Below are 17,816 nucleotides of genomic sequence, written 5' to 3' on the forward strand. Positions count from 1 at the left end.
GCTACCCATTATTTCATTATTTCAAATGTACGTATGGGATGAAAAAAAAAACAAATTCTTAAAAACAATGGATAATAGTAAGCCTGGCCATACGACAGGCAGATTAGCTAGTGAGTACTGTATTTTACAAGACCAAAGTGTGTAAAAAGTGCACGTGTGATTTGTCTTTTATAATAATAAGAATTTCGAATATCGGCATATCGTCAAAACCGATATTTCAATGTTTTATGGTAAAACCTCCGTCAGTTTTTAGGGGGCTTTAGTTTTATACGGGCAGCAGCTTTTCCACAAATTTTCAAACGAAGCCCTTAAAAGTGTTCACAGTAATCCATATTGGGAGATTGCATTTTCCGTTTATCCAAGTATGTATTTTTTTTTTACGGGTTGTGATTATTTAGTCTTGATTTTAGTACTGGTTTATTTATGCAGTTAGCGGGGGCGAAATTGACAGTATGGAAGAAGAGCAGCTCGTTGAGGCTTGTGATAGTATGGGGTGGAAGACTCCCTCAAAGATTCAAATTGAGGCCATTCCTCATGCTCTTCAAGGTTCTTCTTCTTCATCATCATTCAGTTCTTTTTCATTCTTTTTATTTGAATGGCCTTAATACCAGATGAAGATTGGCACTTTAAAAGGCCAACCTGCAAAACCTGCCTCTGATAAACACAGGATGTCTTGCTTCGTATTACTTGCACATTCTTGCTCTTTATCTTTAGTTAGCAATCCGCGCCTCAAATACTTTGATGTTCCTATTTCTGCTAATCTCTCAAAGTGTGTTTCAGGATTATATTCACCGAGTGGGTAGAACTGCTCGTGCAGGGCGATCTGGAGTTGCTATTTCACTAGTAAATCAATATGAGTTGGAGTGGTATATCGAGATAGAGAAGCTTATCGGTATGCATGACTGTCTTTATATGTGGAGAATCACATTTCACCTAGAAGCTGTTTTGATTATACTGATCACTAAAGCATATTCTGTTGCATGTCATTTTGTTTCAGGAAAAAAGCTTCCCGAGTTTCCTGCTCAAGAGGAGGAAGTTCATTTATTTAAGTGGTTTTTTTATTCTCTTCGTAGTTAGTGGGAAAGTATAAATCAGTTCCAACATTGAACTAGAAATAGAACTAGAAATAACCAATGTCGTAATGAAAACCCAATGATTTAATGAACAGTTCTTGTTGATTGTGAATTCTAGCGAGCTACATCTTAGGGTTCAGATCTGTTGATAGTGTCACCAGATTTAGTTCTTGAAAATTTGTTGAGCCTGCTGGAGTATCTTTCAACACCATTCTAGGAGTGCCCCAATGGTAAGTCTCGTTTGGAAATGCATGCGTCAATGAGTGATCCTCACTACTCTGCACAAATTATTTTTGAACTTTTTTAGTTACAACCAATAATGATTTGAATTGATGATATTTGCAGAAAGTCAAAGAGCAAGGGAACAAAAGAAAAAGAAGAGGGGGTGATGATGATGGCGAAGAGGATGCTGACACATATGCATGTCTGAAGCGTGGGAACTCTTCGAAGAAGTCGTCATCAAAGAAGCCGAGGAGGTGATGGTTTTGTACGAGTTCATGCGGTTTTGGTAGGATTTGAAATTGTTTGTTTGCGATATTTACTAGTGTTCAAAAGTCGAGGCTTTGGGGCAGTTTTGATCTTGTGGTTGTATTTACAATTATCAGAACAAATGTAAGTGCATCTTGTTGATATAAATTCTTAAATTATAACTGTGGATTGGTTGTTGATTCCGTAGCAGCTAATGATTAATTGTTCTGTTTGAAGATGTCGAGCATGTGTTGTTTGAACTTTGAAGATGCAGGTGTTTACCATGGAAACGTTAAGGTGTGTTTTTAAGGTTGCAAGGGCAATTGAAGCTCATATGCGTAATTAATTGATATGTGGTTATTTGCAGTGGCTTAACTCTTCAATTGGAAGATCACACTTAAAGAGTATACGTCACCTGCTGCGTTTCAACAATCGTGCAGCCATAGACTCCCTTTAAAAAAATGCTAACAACTTTTGGCAAGTAGTGAGACATCCTCTTGTAGCAACATGGGTTGATCTGCAATTCACTACTTAAGAGGGTAAAAGCAGTACAGAAATCAAAGGCGAATTTCAATTTCGACAATGCAGTAAATGCAAAAAGAAATGTCTCTGTTAGACAGCTACTCTCGTCACGCCTTTTTGTCTCCCCTGTACGGCTATACCTTTCTTTTCCTTGGGTGATGAGCTATGCTATTTTTCTAAATCAATGTAAAGAGGCTGTGTGCTTTCTCGGAAAATTAGGTTATAAGGATAATGCTATTTTTCCAATGGTTTGGTTAGGTTATAAGGCTAAGTCAAAAAAACACCAAACCACAGTAGCGAGTGGATACCGTTAGTGGGATAGTGAAATCAAATCCAATGGTTTATTTTTTCACCCGCCAGTATCATTGGCGTGCAGCCCAAAATATTTAATATAATATCGACTTTTGTTACCCGCCATCAGCAGTGGCGGCCAAGAGATAAAAAAAAAAACCAAATTTTTTTGTATGCCACTCTCACAGGCGTGTAGCTAATTATCTCTCCATTTTACCCTTTCAGGAAAAAAAACACCCAAAACACAAAAAAAAAGATAGTAGGATAGAATGGTAATTGCATAAATTAAGTTATTAAAAAAACAAAAAAATAGGAATCAATTCTAACCGTTATTGGGAGTGGCGGGTGGAAAATAATAATTGAATTCTAACCGCCTTTGGGAGTGGCGTGTAGGTTATTATTTGAATTAAATCAAATTTCTAACCGCCACTGGGTATGGTGTGCAGACTTATTTGGATTTTTTTTTGTTGGCCGCCATTGGCTATTGCGTACAGAGCATACGCTATAACGTTAAAATTGACTATATAAATAGAGAAATTTATAAAGATAGCGTTGGCGGTATAACGTTTTAACATACCATTGGATCACATTTTACGTGAAATTTGGTGTTTTTCCGCACCATTGGACTTAGCCTAATACAATACAATATACGTTATCTTTATGTTCGTCCTTTTTAGCACTATATTCCCATAAAGAAAACTCTTCTTTGATATGAAGATGACACGCAACTTGAAAAGTTTTCTAGAAAGAAATAATTTTTGAAAGGACCTTAATGATCAATTTAACGACTACTTCATTTACTACATCATCCAGTAGTATCAAAATCAAGTGTTGAAGCTGAATATAGAAATATGACATATGGGGTCTGTGAGTTGCTGTGGTTGAGAAATTTGTTGAAGGACTTGGGTTTTAAACCAAAAGTGAAAATGAATCTGTATTGTGATAATACATCAGATATAGAAATAGCTCATAATCCTGTTTAACATGATCGAACGAAGCATGCGGAGATTGATAGACATTTTATCAAAGAGAAACTTGAAGCTGAAATTATTACTTTTCCATTTGTAAAGTCTGAAGACCAACTAGCAGATGTCTTTACTAAAGCAGTGGCTAGCAAGGTGTTTATTGCCTCAATTGTCAAATTGGGCATGCGCGATATCCACGCACCAATTTGAAGGAGGGTGTTAGAATATTTGTTACTTTATTTAGTATTAGCAAGTATTTTGTAATCTTAGCAAGTGTATTATCTTTTTCTAGATATGTGGATCTAGGAGATCTTCTGTATTCATGGAGTTTCTTCTTGTATATATATCTGCTGGTTATATCAATAAAGACTATCAGAAATATTCATTAAAACATCTTTAACATAGTATTAGTGAAATAAGTTTTTATTTGACATTATTATGAGACATGACATGTCTTTGTAAGCATTTCAAAAATCAAAATACAATTTGACTACAAAACTGGCACCATCTTCCCTATACCATTTTTTCCCTTGTTTTTGTAGGGTTACGAGAGATATTGTTTTTCTAGATTACAATTTAAAGAGATTAGTAATTTATAGGAAAACTAGGATAAGTAAAACACATAATAATGCTGTTTTTCTGTCTTTTTAGCAGTATTTTACCACAAACCAAACACTTTTTCTTTGATATGAAGATGAAATCTATTTTAAAGTTTTTATGGAAAGAAATATTCCTTAGGAGGAACTTAAAGACTACTTCTATTATCAACTCTTCATGTTACGATGTGTTTTTTTACGGTGCAACTTCAAGTCAAGGACTCAAGGTTTCTTTTTCCTGAAAAACCATTTCCCAGCTTCTTAACTACTCAAACTAGTGTCAATTGGTTCATGCGTATGATTCTCTCTCTCTTGTGTGTGTGTCTCATAATAGGGGTTTGCGAAATAAGCGTCCTCTTATTCTATTGATACTCCTCAATAGCAGAACATGCTCCTATTTTCACTCCACATCAATATGTTCATGTTGAACTTCCATGTACTATGTGTATGTATTCTTGAGTTATGCCCTTGCTAAGCGTAAATTTCATTATGCAAAACCTTTGTCAATTTGATCAACAGTAACTGTTTCATTCCGGAAAAGCATTTATAACTTGTTTTTTGTTTAATACAATTGCGCTCAGTGCTGAGAATGTCATATTTGTAGATTTTTGTACTAGCATTATTTTCTAGAAATATAAAGTATGCCCTATCTCATCCCGTTTAGTTACTTATCTCTATCCTTGGAATCTCACTAAATGATGTAAATTTTAAGTCCATGTCCTCCATTTATGGTAGGCAGTTGTTTTTTATCTTTATTACTTGGGCTTGGTTTGAAGGCGTTAAGAAAAGTAAAGTAAGCCGAGAAAGCCTACACTTGCAATGGTAAAAATAAACAGAACAGCCATACCAAACGTAGAAAGTACATCAAGTCATAGATGACGGCCAAAAGCTGCCAACGAAGCAGTTGTCACTTGTCAGCCTAGAATGAATGAAGGCCCTCAAATTCTCCCTCTGGTTTTTTCTCCATCAGAGAAAGGTATAACTAAATTAAATTTCAGGGCTACAAACGATCACAAGTCAAAACAACATACATAACTGGAAAACAACGTACACCACTGGAAGTTGAAGGGCCCCCAACTCACACCCTCCCTTTTATTTGTTGCCATGTGCTCACTGTATAACTGGAAACCATCAAAAAAAATATTTCACAAAGAGACAAAATTAATGAAGTGGAGAAAAAACATGTCTATTGATCCATGGCGGCAAGATATAACCAGCATATCCCTATTCAATCAGAATCCATTTCAATCTATCTGATCACGACAACTTCACTACTTAATCATAGATTTCAAGATTATCACGCACATCCATTGTGAGTCTAATGGTTTGGTGCTCCAAAACACAAAATCACAATAGAATAGTGGATACAGTTAGCGGGTTTGCATTTTTCAGCTCAATGAATTTTCTCCCACCCGCCACTCGTATAGGCGTGTAAAAAAAACACTTTAAATTTGACAACTATCCTAGCTGCCATCAACAAAAGAGTATGGGGAAATTGACATTTTCTGATTAAATTAACTCTCTATTTTGCCCCTCTCTGTCCTCCTCATGGATAGAAAAGTAAATTTGATAGCAATAATATTGACGGGTTAGTGTTTTGTCGCACCATATATTGTATTGGATCACAATTTTAATCATATTTGGTGGGATAGAGTACCATTGGACTTGGCCTTATATGGTCTTGAGTATTCGGTTCAGATTGAATTGGCTTTGCATGCAATTCTCAACAAGGGAGACCCACAAGATATAAATTATATTACAGAAGTGGATGATGTATTAATTCCAACATCCCCACATGGTGCTCCATTCATCCCCTATTCAATCCTCTATAAATTAGAAGCACACTACGTACACATACTCAGCTCATCCTTTGAAGTGTCTGTTGTCTTTCAACATTTCAAGAAAAATGTCTCATTTAAAAGCCTTTTTTGTTATGGGATTCCTCCTAGCTATTGCTCTTCTGGTTATTTCTTCTAAAGTAGCAGCAGCCGATAGTCAAACTGCTGAAGTTGGTGAGTCTGACATTAAATACGTAATGTATTAATAAAACTAATTACCTTCTTTCTTGTACCTAGTTTTTGAAATTTCCATGATGTTAAAATATGTCTACGAGCTATGAACACTAGCAATAATCTAGTTGCAAGATACGTTTGCAAAACAGTAGTAACTCGAGTTATGACACAAACCACACAAGTACATACCACAATCGAAAAGACATAGTGCTTGAGGCCGGTTTATTAGCATTGCCTAGCTCTTAGCATACCTTAAATGCCACCTTCTAGTAGTATATGTAGTAACGCCTAATTAAGTTATATGTTCATTCTCATAATTTCATTGCAGTACATACATTATCTATTTAAGATTTTATATTAATTAAGTAATGCATTAATCATTCTCATTAACAACTCCTGTGCTATTTCGTTGGCAGAGAACAATGAGAGTTTGGAGGATGCTAAGTATGGTGGATACCCCGGACGTGGTGGATACGGTGGACGTGGGGGTGGATACGGCGGAGGGGGTGGATATGGTAGAGGGGATGGTGGTGGATACGGTAGAGGGGGTGGTGGTGGATACGGTAGAGGGGGTGGATACGGTAGAGGTGGTGGTGGATACGGTCCCCCTCCCTCCGGCGGACGTGGTGGAGGCGGTGGATAAAATAGTGGAGGGGGTGGTTACAAAGGTGGAGGAGGTCGTGGTGGGTGCCATTATGGTTGCTTCCATTGTTGCAATTACACTACTGTATATGTCCCTAGTTTGATATAAATAAACTCACGGTGTGGTGTATATATGCCGTGTTTGTACTCAAATAACAAAAGTTGCATTGAAAATATGTTGCTTCTGCTTTTACGATTGTAAATACTTCCCCAAATATATAAATTTCAGTATTGAGTTGAAGGACATAAAATTATATGTAAAATATTTTTTTTCACTAATGTATTATAAAAGTTCATGGTTGTTACAAAATATAAAAACATAAACAAAAGACTTTCTTCAGCGAACTTAATTTATGCATATGATTAGGGTGATCTTGGACACACCCAAATAAACACTCTCATACCCCATAACTAATTAAAGTTTTTGTCATACTCCAATAACCGCTTTAATCCAATAACATCTTCCAAATTAATTTGGGGATTTCCAATAGGGGCAAAAAAAAACACACACACACACCACACTTTTTATTGATCCCCCAAAAAAATCAATGAGAAGATTTTGTCTATCTTGGATGCCTCGGGTTCGGGTAGAGTGGATTTGGGCATGTTCTTTGTTGTTCTTGCCCTCCCGATAAACGCAAAAGAATTGCTTTTGATGCTCTGTTGTGGCGGCCTGTGAATGAAAGCATTTAGAAGGTTCGGAGAGCTGATGCATTGACATACATTAAGTTGTTGAGGGTTGTCTACATCTCATGGAACCAGTGAAATGTTAGAGATACATGGAGAAGCCGATGTATTGACCATTTCATCATTGAGTTCGTTGTGATGTTTGATGATTCGGATTGGGGATTTGGAATCATGACCACTATGGTGAAGCTTGAAATAGGGGATAGGACTCGACATGGTCATCATGCCGGCCTGCTCTGTGTGCCATTATCCCGTTATTGGGTCACGCTTCAAGGAGATGAAATCTCATTATATTTTAGCTTGTGTAATCAATGTTACAGTGAAGGAAAGGTGCCATCCCCCTGCAAGTAGGAAGAGTACAAGTTCAAAGAATATGGGAGTGAAGCTGTGAAAGATAAGTGCATGATTTTTAGTTTGCATTTGAAACAGCTTTTGTGTATTTAGTTTTTGAAGATTGTGTAGCATTAGTCCATTACCCCCCTTCTAATTGTTCATAATTATATATAGATGATAGATGTGTTTGACCAGTCTTGTACTCTTTGTTGACTTTTACTAGATCCAAAATTCCAAAAGTTTCCACCATCTATATTCTAATAAATGGCTTGTTTTTCCTTGAATACGCCTAATAAAAAAATATAGTAATTTAGGAATCTAAATATATCTAAATTCATCAATGGTAGTGGAAACGATAAGAACCAAAGGTCAGTGTAAAAAGTCATTTCAATTTTTTAATTATTGGATTGATGAGGAGGGGTTTTTTGAGGTGGTTAAAGAGGCATGGGGGGTTTCAGTGGTAGGAAACCCAATGTACACGTTCACAAAGAAGTTGAAAAATGTAAAGAATGCTCTAATCAGCTGGAACAGAGAGAAAGGAAAGGCGTGCACAAGGAAAGTAGAAGCGGAAAGAGAACTAGAAGGAATACAAACTCAGCTACAAAGTCAGCCATTGAACTAGGAACTCATTACACAGGAAAGAGTGATAACAAGAAAGTATGCCAAAGCTGCAATAGAGGAGGAGAATGAATGTAAACAAAAATCAAGGGACCAGGTAGTGACACTTGTAGACAGCAATACAAAGTATTTTTTTAACTCAGTAAAAGTGAGAATGATGACAAACAAGATTACTTGCCTGAAAGATGGGAATGGAAAGGTTCTGGAAGAAATAGAGAGTATAGGGGAAGAATGTGTGAAGTTTTATACTGACCTATACAGTCCGGACCAGATGGAGGAAATGGATTTCAGTATGTTAGAGGAAATTGAGGTAGAGCAGTTGGATCAAAATACTCAAGAGGAGTTGATAAAGGAGGTCACTAGAGATGAAATTATTGAATGTTTGTCAGGTATAGACAGTGACAAAGCACCAGGGAGTGATGGGTTCTCTTCCTTATTCTTCAAGGCTACGTGAAGGATTTATAGGAAATGAGTTTGTTAAAGCTGTGAAGAACTTTTTTCAGGTCGGGTATGATGCTACAGGAGGTGAATACAACATGTACAACCTTGATTCCGAAGATACCAAAGCCTAGTTCATTGGGGGATTACAGGCCCATAGCATGTTGCAATGTGATATACAAATGCATTACAAAGATCATGACACGCAAGATGAAAGTTTTCATGACTCAAGTAATATCTCTCAATCAGTCAGCATTCATTTCGGGCAGAAGTATTCATGATAATATACTGCTTTCACACGAGCTGCTACACAATTACCACCGGAATCATGGGCCACCTAGATGTGCAGCTAAGATTGATCTAAGGAAGGCTTATGATACTGTAAGATGGGAGGCTGTCAAGTTTGCTTTAACAAGAATTGGAGTCCCCTTACAGTTTGTACAGTGGATTCAGAAATGCATAGAAACTCCGAGATACAGCATTATGATAAATGGAGCTCCTTTCGGGTATTTCAAGGGAAAGACAGGAATCAGGTAAGGGGACCCAATGTCACCATATTTATTTGTTCTAGTCATGGAGTTTTTCACTCAAATGCTTAGACGGAAAGTGGAGGAAGGAGAATATAGGCTCCACTATAAATGAAGGAATCCACTCATCACACATCTATCTTTCGCAGATGATTTAATTGCATTCATGAATGGAGACTTGGAAACAGTACGAGCGCTGAAGGAAACTCTGAGCAAGCTGAAAAAGTGATCGAGATTGCAAGTTAACCTACAGAAGAGCAATATGTTCTACTCGGGTATGGATGCGACAAGATGTACACAAGTCGAGAGCATTATTCAGTTCCAAAGAGGAGAGTTGCCGGTAAGATATCTGGGACTACCTTTAATAACGACGAGGTTAAAGAATACTGATTGTGTGGCCTTGATAGAAAAGGTAAAGACCAAGATACAAGCATGGAAAGGACGCGCACTGTTGTATGCGGGGAGACTTCAGTTGTTAAAGGCAGTACTGAATAACATGAGCATTTACTGGACGTCCTCTTTTGTGTTGCCACAGCAAACAATAGATACAATAAATCAAATGTGCATAAACTTCTTGTGGTCGGGGCCAGAATGTGCTACATCCCATGCACTTATTAGTTGGGAAAGTTTATGTTTCCCTTATGAAGAAGGTGGTCTTGGGATTCGAAACCTCAGCACCTCCAATATGGCAGAAAATCTAAAGCATATTTGGAACCTAGCTAGTGAGTGGGAAGGAGACGCTATGGGTAAAATGGGTTAAGCTGAATTTGATAAAGGGCAGAAACTTTTGGCAGTTAGCGATACCCAATGATTGTTCATGGGTATGGCGTCATATCTTGAAGAACAGGAAGGATGCGAAACACATTGCTCAACATCAGATTGGAGATGGAAGGGACACCAAGTTTTGGTTGGATCCATGGCATTCGATGGGCATACTGAAAGAGTTTTTTTTCCATTATCTCTTCTTTATGATTCAACTTGTAATCTAAATGCATCAGTCGCAAACTTGATAGAAAATGGGCGTTGGAATATACCATGGAACATTCGAGTCCATATGCCAAACATTATTAGCGAAATGGAAGAAGGGGTTAAAAGGTGGGGCGAGGTGAGGACGAGTAACTGGAATGCATCGATATAAGGGGAGTACACACTCGAGAGACACATATGAGAGTGTAAGAGACACAAAGAGACTGAATACATGGCATAACATCATCTGGTTTCCCAACAGAATTCTGAGGCATTCGTTTACAGCTTGGCTAACTCTGAGCGAAGGATTAAAGACTCTAGACAAGATGAAGGAGTGGAATATAGTACAAGACAATACTTGTGTTATCTGTGGGAGGGAAAGAGAGACAGTGAGACACCTTTTCTTTGATTGTAGGTACTCAAAGTTTATATGGCAATATGTACTCAAATTTGCAGGTTATCAAAGGGCGAGAGCTGCTTCATGGCAGCTAGAAATTGCATGGGTACAAAAGGTGGCGAAGGGAAAAGGCTATAAGCAAGATGCAGTTCGGTTAGTGTTTACTGGCTTTATATACAAAGTGTGGCAGGAGCGAAATCAGAGAATTTTTCAGCAAAAAGAAAATGTGGCAGAGCATGTGGGGAAGGAGATCATAAGGGACGTTAAGATCAAACTACAGTCACTCAAAGCTGAAATGGAGGAGGGGCCCGAACGGAACAGCTTCATGGAGAGATGGGACATTCAAGTGAGAGCGAAGCAAAGGAAGGTGAAGCACTACTGTTGGGAGAGAGCTGGAGAAGGCATATACAACCTGAATACGGATGGCACACTACAAGGAAGTCAAGGAGGATGGGCAGTAGTGTTTCGAGATGTGAATGGGGTTGTGGTTGTAGCAACACATGGCAAAGCAGACTATGATTCAATAGACTTGATTGAATTGCAAGGGCTTGAACAAGGGCTGAGACTTGGATTGCAAAAAGGATATCAAAGAATGAGGGCATAAAACAGACTTCGACTTGTGTAACAAATACATGAAGGATAAAGCACAAGCACCATGGAGGGCATGGATGGAGATACATCACATGATAGAACAGCTAGAAGAATTTTCAATTATGCATGTATTTAGATAAACAAATAAACTAGCAGATATACTAGCATCTACCTTACCTACTGTTAGTTATATAGAATATAATCTTAGTTCTTTTTCAGAGGATGTAAAAAAGATTATATATGATGATGCCACGGGCAAAGAATATGTAAGAATGTAACTGAGCTATGATTTTATTATGAATAAAATAGGGGTAAGGGACCTCTCAAAAACCCTGCTTGCCGTTCAAAAAATAATAATAATAATTTTATTTATTATTTTAAAATTGGGGTACGGGAGTGTTTTTATAGGTGTGCCCAAGATCACTCTATGATTAAGTTGATTGTAGTATTGGTCAATCCAAGAATCTTGGTATACAATAAATTCCTACTTCTGAAACATGCCACTTGGAAAAAATTTGTAATATAATCAGGACTATCAAAAATTAATTGGCCGGAAAGGGGACCAACACCGCTGATGACACTCCATAAGTGAGATAGATCCTCTCATTTTTAGTCGCCATTAAATAGATAATGTCAAATTGACAATCGTGAACTTAGAAATTGAAGAAAGAAGGTTTTTTTAGAACATTTCAGACTTTAGTGTATATGGGTCGGTTGGTTAGGATGTTGGGTTTACACCGAAGAATATCCATTGCATAATAAAAGTTAGGATAACAATTACAAAGAGTTATTTTGTTACCAAAAAAAAAGTTACAAAGAGTTATTTATACTAGCAAATATGCACACCCTTTGGGTGTCAAAGTCTCAACGTCTTGGAATGCGTTTGTTCAATGTTTGCGTGCAACTTATCTAAGACATGGGACAATTTTATCCCATTTCGAAAACCAATGCGATGAGAGCGGCAATAATGGGACAATTTTATCCCATTTCGAAAACTAATGCAATGAGAGCGGCGATAATGGATTTTAAGCAAGCTGAGAACGAGCATTACTATGAGTGTTGGGACCGCTTTTACACTCTCCTTTTGAAGTGTCCCCACCATGGTTATGAAAAGTGGCAATTAGTCCAATTTTTCACTAAAGGACTTTTGCAAGATCAACACCAAATGATCCAATCCATGCACAAAGGCAAGTTCACTTACTTGACCGGATCAGAGGCATTCACAATCCTCCAAGATTTAGCTAAGGATTCACAACAGTGGGGTATTAGTACTAGTACCACCCCTATCTTCGAGAGACAAACTAGTGAACCTAAGAGAGGAGGTATGTACGAAGTGAAGAGAGACCCCAATGAGCTAAAAACTGTGTAGGATAGTCTAAACAATTTGACTAAGCAATTTGCTGCTTTTGCCTTAACATCCAATAAGTCCCAGAGTCAACAAGTGTCGTCTGCTTCTACTTTCGTGATGAGTGTGCACAATGAACCAAACACTTTTCTGTGCACAATTTGTTCAGGTCCAGACCACACTACCAATTCATGTCCCATCTTTGTTCAACAACCTGAGTTCACCATGGAACAAGTGCGTACCTTTAATGATTTTAGGAGAACACCCCCAGGAGCTTTTAGTCCAACATACAACAAGTATTGGAGAAACCACCCTACTTCTCTTGGAGACAGGATTTTCCTCAAAACCAACAGTTAGGTCCACCAGGCTTTTCTAGTAGCAACCAGGGTAGGCAACATAACCAATTCCCTATGAACCAGCAGATGAACCCAGCATGGCAGCCCAGTACAACCTATCTTCAAGTTCCCAGTATGTTCCATCCCAACAACCACAAAGACAACCATGGGAAGAAGCCTTCCATAAGCTTGAACAACAAGTGAGCCAACAGTCTAACCAGATTAGTCAACTCATTAACCTTGTAGCCGCTAGAGAGAAAGGAACGCTCCCAAGTCAACCATTGGCTAACCCAAAGGGGAACACCAAGGAAAATGCCTTCGAAGTTTCAAGTTCCCAAGACAATAATTTTCCTAGGGAGATGAAAGCAGTCACCACACTAAGATCAGAGAGACAAATTGACAATCAGGTTAGGATGCCAAGTGAGTCCACTACTCCAGCCCCACCTAGTCAAGAAACTGAGTCAACTGTAACCCCGAGTTCCAAGACTCCACAACAAAAGCCAGATGACTCCCAGACTAAGCCAGATTCCCAGATTAGAACAGTCGTGCCAAAAGCCCCTTTCCCAGAGTGTCTTACTCAAAATAAGAAGGATAAACAGTTTTATGAGATTATGTAGGTTTTCAAAAATGTGAGCATTAATATTCCCTTTCTCAGCACAATTCAGCATATCCCATCCTACATGAAATTTGTGAAAGACTTGTGCACTATTAAGAGGAACACCCATGTCCCTAAGCAAGCCTTTCTTGCTGCTCAAGCCACAGCCTTAATCCACCATAAAACTACAGTTAAGCTTCAGGATCCTGGGAGCCCTACAATCTCTTGCCACATTGGAGACAAGTTCAAGGGCAATGCTCTATTAGATCTTGGTGCTAGTGTCAACCTGTTACCTTCTTCTGTTTATCAGGAGTTGGGCTTACAAGATTTAAAGCCCACAAGAGTCACCTTGCAATTAGCAGACCGATCTGTTAAGATTTCGCGTGGTATAGTTGATGACGTCTTAGTCAAAGTAGCTGACTTCTACTACCCTATAGACTTCATAGTTTTGGACACTCATGAGTCAGTAGATAATAGAATTCCTATCATTTTAGGCCGACCATTTCTAGCCACAACCAATGCCTTGATAAACTGTAGAAATGGTGAGATGAAGATGTCCTTTGGGAATATGTCTGCAGATGTGAATGTTTTCCACCTTATGAAGAAACACAGTGATGATGAGGATATTGGTGAAGTTTTTCTCCTCAATAGTTTGATCCCTACTCCACAAGTGGAAGACCCATTAGAAGCATGTTTAACCCATTTTGCTTGTGACTTTGACATAGATGGATTCATTAGTGCTGTGAATGAGTTATTAGACTCGGCACCTATCCTAGATACCGAAAATTGGAAAGCTAAGGTAGAACCACTCCACCTTCCTATTCCAAAAACAATTTCCAGTGTTGATTCCAAGGTTGAGCTTAGTAGTGAGCCCAAGGTTGATTCTACTCCTTCACCAGCAAGCCCAGAACTTAAACCTTTGCCAGCTGAACTAAAATATATTTTCTTAGGACCCAATGAGACATACCCTGTTATTGTTGCCTCTGATCTATCAGATGAACAACAGATCTTGTTAGTTGAAGTTTTGAAAAAGCATAAGTCTTCCATTGGTTGGTCCCTTAATGATATCAAAGGTATTAATCCTTTATTGGTTCAACATAAAATTCACTTGGAAGATAATGCTAAAACTTCTAGAGAACCCAAGAACAGATTGAACCCACACATGAAAGAAATGGTTTGAGCTAAAGTTTTGAAACTCCTAGATGCAGGTATCATCTCCCCCATATCAGATAGCCAATGGATTAGCCCTATACAAGTTGTACCCAAGAAATTTGGGATAACTATTGTCCCAAATGATGAAAATGAGTTAGTCCCAACCAGAGTTCAGACCGGATGGAGAACATAGATTTTAGGAAGCTTAATGCACAAACAAGAAAAGATCATTTCCCCCTCCCGTTTATTGATCAGATATTGGATAAATTAGCAGGTCATGCTTTGTATGGTTTCTTAGATGGTTTCTCTGGTTACTTTTAGATTGTTATAGCCCAAGAAGACCAAGAAAAGACTACCTTTACTTGTCCTTTTGGTACATTTGCTTATCGACACATGCCTTTCGGGCTTTGTAATGCACCTGCGACTTTTCAAAGGTGTATGGTTAGTATCGTTTCTGACATGGTAGAGAGGTTTTTAGAAGTTTTCATGGATGACTTCTCTATCTTTGGTTCTTCTTTTGATGATTGCTTGAACCATCTGAGTCTTGTCTTAGAAAGATGTGAGGAGAAAAACTTAGTCCTCAATTGGGAGAAATGCCACTTCATGGTGAAGAAAGGCATTGTCTTGGGTCACGTTGTTTCTAGTGAGGGTATCCAAGTTGACAAGTCTAAAATTGATGTGATTTCTACTTTACCCATTCCCAAGTCTGTTAAAGATGTTAGATTTTTTTTTTAGGGCATGCGGGTTTTTATCGTCGGTTCATAAAGGACTTTAGTCAAATCGCTAGGCCTATGAGTAACTTATTTGCTAAGGATGCTCCTTTTGATTTCACTGAGGCCTGTATTAAAGTTTTTGACTATCTGAAAAATGCTTTGACCACTGCACCCATTATCCGACCACCTAACTGGTCACTCCCTTTTGAGTTGATGTGTGACGCTTCTGATTAAGCGGTTGGTGCAGTCTTAGGTCAAATGGTTGATAAACTCCCTCACGTATTATGCTAGTAGAACTCTCAATGATGCCCAACTTAACTACTCAACCACTGAGAAAGAGTTGTTGGCAATTATTTTTGCTTTTGATAAGTTTCGACACTAATTTATTAGGTCCAAAGTGATTGTTTACTCTGATCATGCAGCTTTAAGGCATCTTCTTTCTAAGAAGGATGCCAAACCACGATTGATCCGATGGATCTTGTTGTTGCAGGAGTTTGATCTTGAGATTCATGATAAAAAAGGAACTAAAAATATAGTTGTCGATCATCTGTTTAGGCTAATGACTGAGGCCATTGAAAACTGGCTTATTTCTGAGAGTTTTCCTGATGAGCACTTGATGGCTGTTGCTCAGACCCCATGGTATGCTAACATAGTGAACTTCCTTGTCACCACTCAATTGCCCAATCATTGGAATAAGCACGATAGATCTAAGTTTTTGGCCACTGCCAAATATTTTGTTTGGGATGACCCCTACTTCTTTAAGTGTTGTCCAGACCAAATAGTGCATAGATGCATTCCTAAGTGGGAACATAAAGCTATTCTCTCATTTTGTCATGATCATGCATGTGGTGGCCATTTTGGCTCCAAAAAGACCGCTGCAAAAGTGTTGCAATGCGGATTTATTGGCCTACTTGTTTTGTGATGCCCATACTTACTGTCACGTTTGTAGTAAATGCCAACACCTAGGGCGTATGTCTAGTAGACACATGATTCCATATTCTGATTATGGAAGTTTTTGATGTGTGGGGCATTGACTGTATGGGACCTTTTCCTAACTCCCATGGCTTTGAGTACATTTTAGTAGCAGTTGACTATGTCTCAAAGTGGATTGAGGCTATTGCATGTAGGACCAATGACCATAGAGTTGTTGTCAATTTTCTAAGGGAACACATTTTTGCTAGATTTGGTACTCCCCGCACTATCATTAGTGACGAGGGAAAACACTTTTGCAATAAGGCTTTTGAAAGTTTAATGAAGAAATATGGGGTTACTCACAAGGTTGCCTTACCTTACCACCCCCAGACCAATGGTTAAGCTGAGGTCTCCAATAGGGAAATTAAGCAAATCCTTGAAAAGATTGTCTGACCAGATAGGAAAGATTGGAGTTTAAGACTCCCTGATTCACTTTGGGCCTACATAACTGCTTTCAAAACACCCACTGGTATGTCACCTTATTGTCTAGTCTTTGGTAAGCCTTGTCATTTGCCTGTAGAGTTAGAGTATAAAGCCTATTAGGCCGTAAAAAGCCTTAATTTTGACCTTGTCATGGCTGGTGACCATAGGAAGTTGCAATTGAATGAGCTCAAGGAGCTTAGGAATGATGCATATGACCTCTCTAAAAAGTACAAAACCAATACGAAGAGGGTATACAATAACCAAATCATGAGGAAGGAATTTTTGGTTAGTCAAAAAGTTTTACTTTATAATTCCCGTCTTCATTTGTTCCCTTGGGAAATTAAAACTCATTGGTCTGGTCCTTTCATAGTCACACATGTCACTCCTTATAGAGCAATCACAGTTGAGAACCCAAAAGATGGTAGTACTTTTAAAGTCAATGGTCAACGTTTGAAGCCATTTTTGGAGTTACGTTCCCCAGAAGTAGAGGAAGTACTTCTGGAAGATCCTGTCTATTAGGATTGATCATCTCTTCGATCACCGCTACGTCAGACTGACGACGTAAACCTTAGCACTTTTTGGGAGGCAACCCAAAGTATTGTACCTATTCCAAACTATAGGTTTGGGGGTGCACTTGTATATATAGTCGTTGTAGTATAGTTGCATTTCCTTGTGCTTTCATTCTTATTTTATTGGCAGGAAATGTGATTAGTAAATAAGCATCAAACAAGGTAAATTGTTTTAATTTCTCTCTTTCCAAGTTTACGTTCATTTTGTCCTTAACATCATTATTGTCATTTTGGTAGCTTAGTTTTCAACATTGGGGACAATGTTTCATTTAGGTTTGGGGTGTTGAAATCTAAAATTTTCTCTTTGATGTTTATGATTTTTGTAAAAAAAATAAAAAATGGTGTTCTAGATTTCAATTATGGGATTCTTATGATAATAAAGGTTTTCAATGATGAAATAGGTCTAGAAATCTCAATTTGGCTACATACTTTGACTTGAGTCTTAGAAATCTGAGTTAATTAAAGTGTAATAGACCTTGCATTAGTTCTTGAGTATCTTTGCATGAATCTTGCATTGCATTTTATGAGTAATGAACTTCTGAAATCCAAGAGTCAAATGAATTAACTAGACAAAACCTGTAAGTCT

At 38.1% G+C, this 17,816-nt stretch overlaps 2 protein-coding genes and 2 long non-coding RNA genes across 4 annotated transcripts; all 4 read left to right on the plus strand.

Moving 5' to 3' along the window:
* The first annotated feature begins 433 nt into the window (after nucleotides 1-433).
* On the plus strand, nucleotides 434-1,739 carry LOC147522058 (uncharacterized). The gene is made up of 4 exons (XR_015194902.1): nucleotides 434-546; nucleotides 781-892; nucleotides 998-1,303; nucleotides 1,419-1,739. It is a non-coding gene; the product is annotated as an uncharacterized LOC147522058 (long non-coding RNA).
* Nucleotides 1,740-5,481: 3,742 nt separating this feature from the next.
* LOC147522059 (uncharacterized) lies at nucleotides 5,482-6,406 on the plus strand. Its single transcript, XR_015194905.1, has 2 exons — nucleotides 5,482-5,927; nucleotides 6,344-6,406. It is a non-coding gene; the product is annotated as an uncharacterized LOC147522059 (long non-coding RNA).
* Nucleotides 6,407-8,843: 2,437 nt separating this feature from the next.
* LOC147522060 (uncharacterized) lies at nucleotides 8,844-9,182 on the plus strand. Its single transcript, XM_086567080.1, has one exon. The coding sequence runs from the start codon at nucleotides 8,844-8,846 to the stop codon at nucleotides 9,180-9,182; it is 339 nt and encodes a 112-aa protein (XP_086423206.1).
* A 4,304-nt stretch (nucleotides 9,183-13,486) lies between these two features.
* Nucleotides 13,487-17,180, plus strand: LOC147522061 (uncharacterized). Its single transcript, XM_086567088.1, has 4 exons — nucleotides 13,487-14,575; nucleotides 14,875-15,257; nucleotides 15,657-15,905; nucleotides 16,829-17,180. Exons 1-4 carry the CDS (start codon nucleotides 13,487-13,489, stop codon nucleotides 17,178-17,180), a joined length of 2,073 nt encoding a protein of 690 aa, XP_086423214.1.
* Nucleotides 17,181-17,816: the final 636 nt, after the last annotated feature.

Source organism: Coptis chinensis, chromosome 1 (assembly GCF_015680905.1).
Source record: "Coptis chinensis isolate HL-2020 chromosome 1, ASM1568090v1, whole genome shotgun sequence".
NCBI lineage: Eukaryota > Viridiplantae > Streptophyta > Magnoliopsida > Ranunculales > Ranunculaceae > Coptis > Coptis chinensis.

Excerpts from the sequence above, each read along its gene's own strand:
- LOC147522061 (XM_086567088.1), top strand. The coding sequence starts at position 13,487 with ATGAAATTTGTGAAAGACTTGTGCACTATTAAGAGGAACACCCATGTC. Across the intron at positions 14,576-14,874 it reads ACCCACACATGAAAGAAATG|ATTGTTATAGCCCAAGAAGA; the intron begins GTTTGAGCTAAA and ends GGTTACTTTTAG. Across the intron at positions 15,906-16,828 it reads GCTGTTGCTCAGACCCCATG|GAAGTTGCAATTGAATGAGC; the intron begins GTATGCTAACAT and ends TGGTGACCATAG.
- LOC147522060 (XM_086567080.1), top strand. The coding sequence starts at position 8,844 with ATGACACGCAAGATGAAAGTTTTCATGACTCAAGTAATATCTCTCAAT.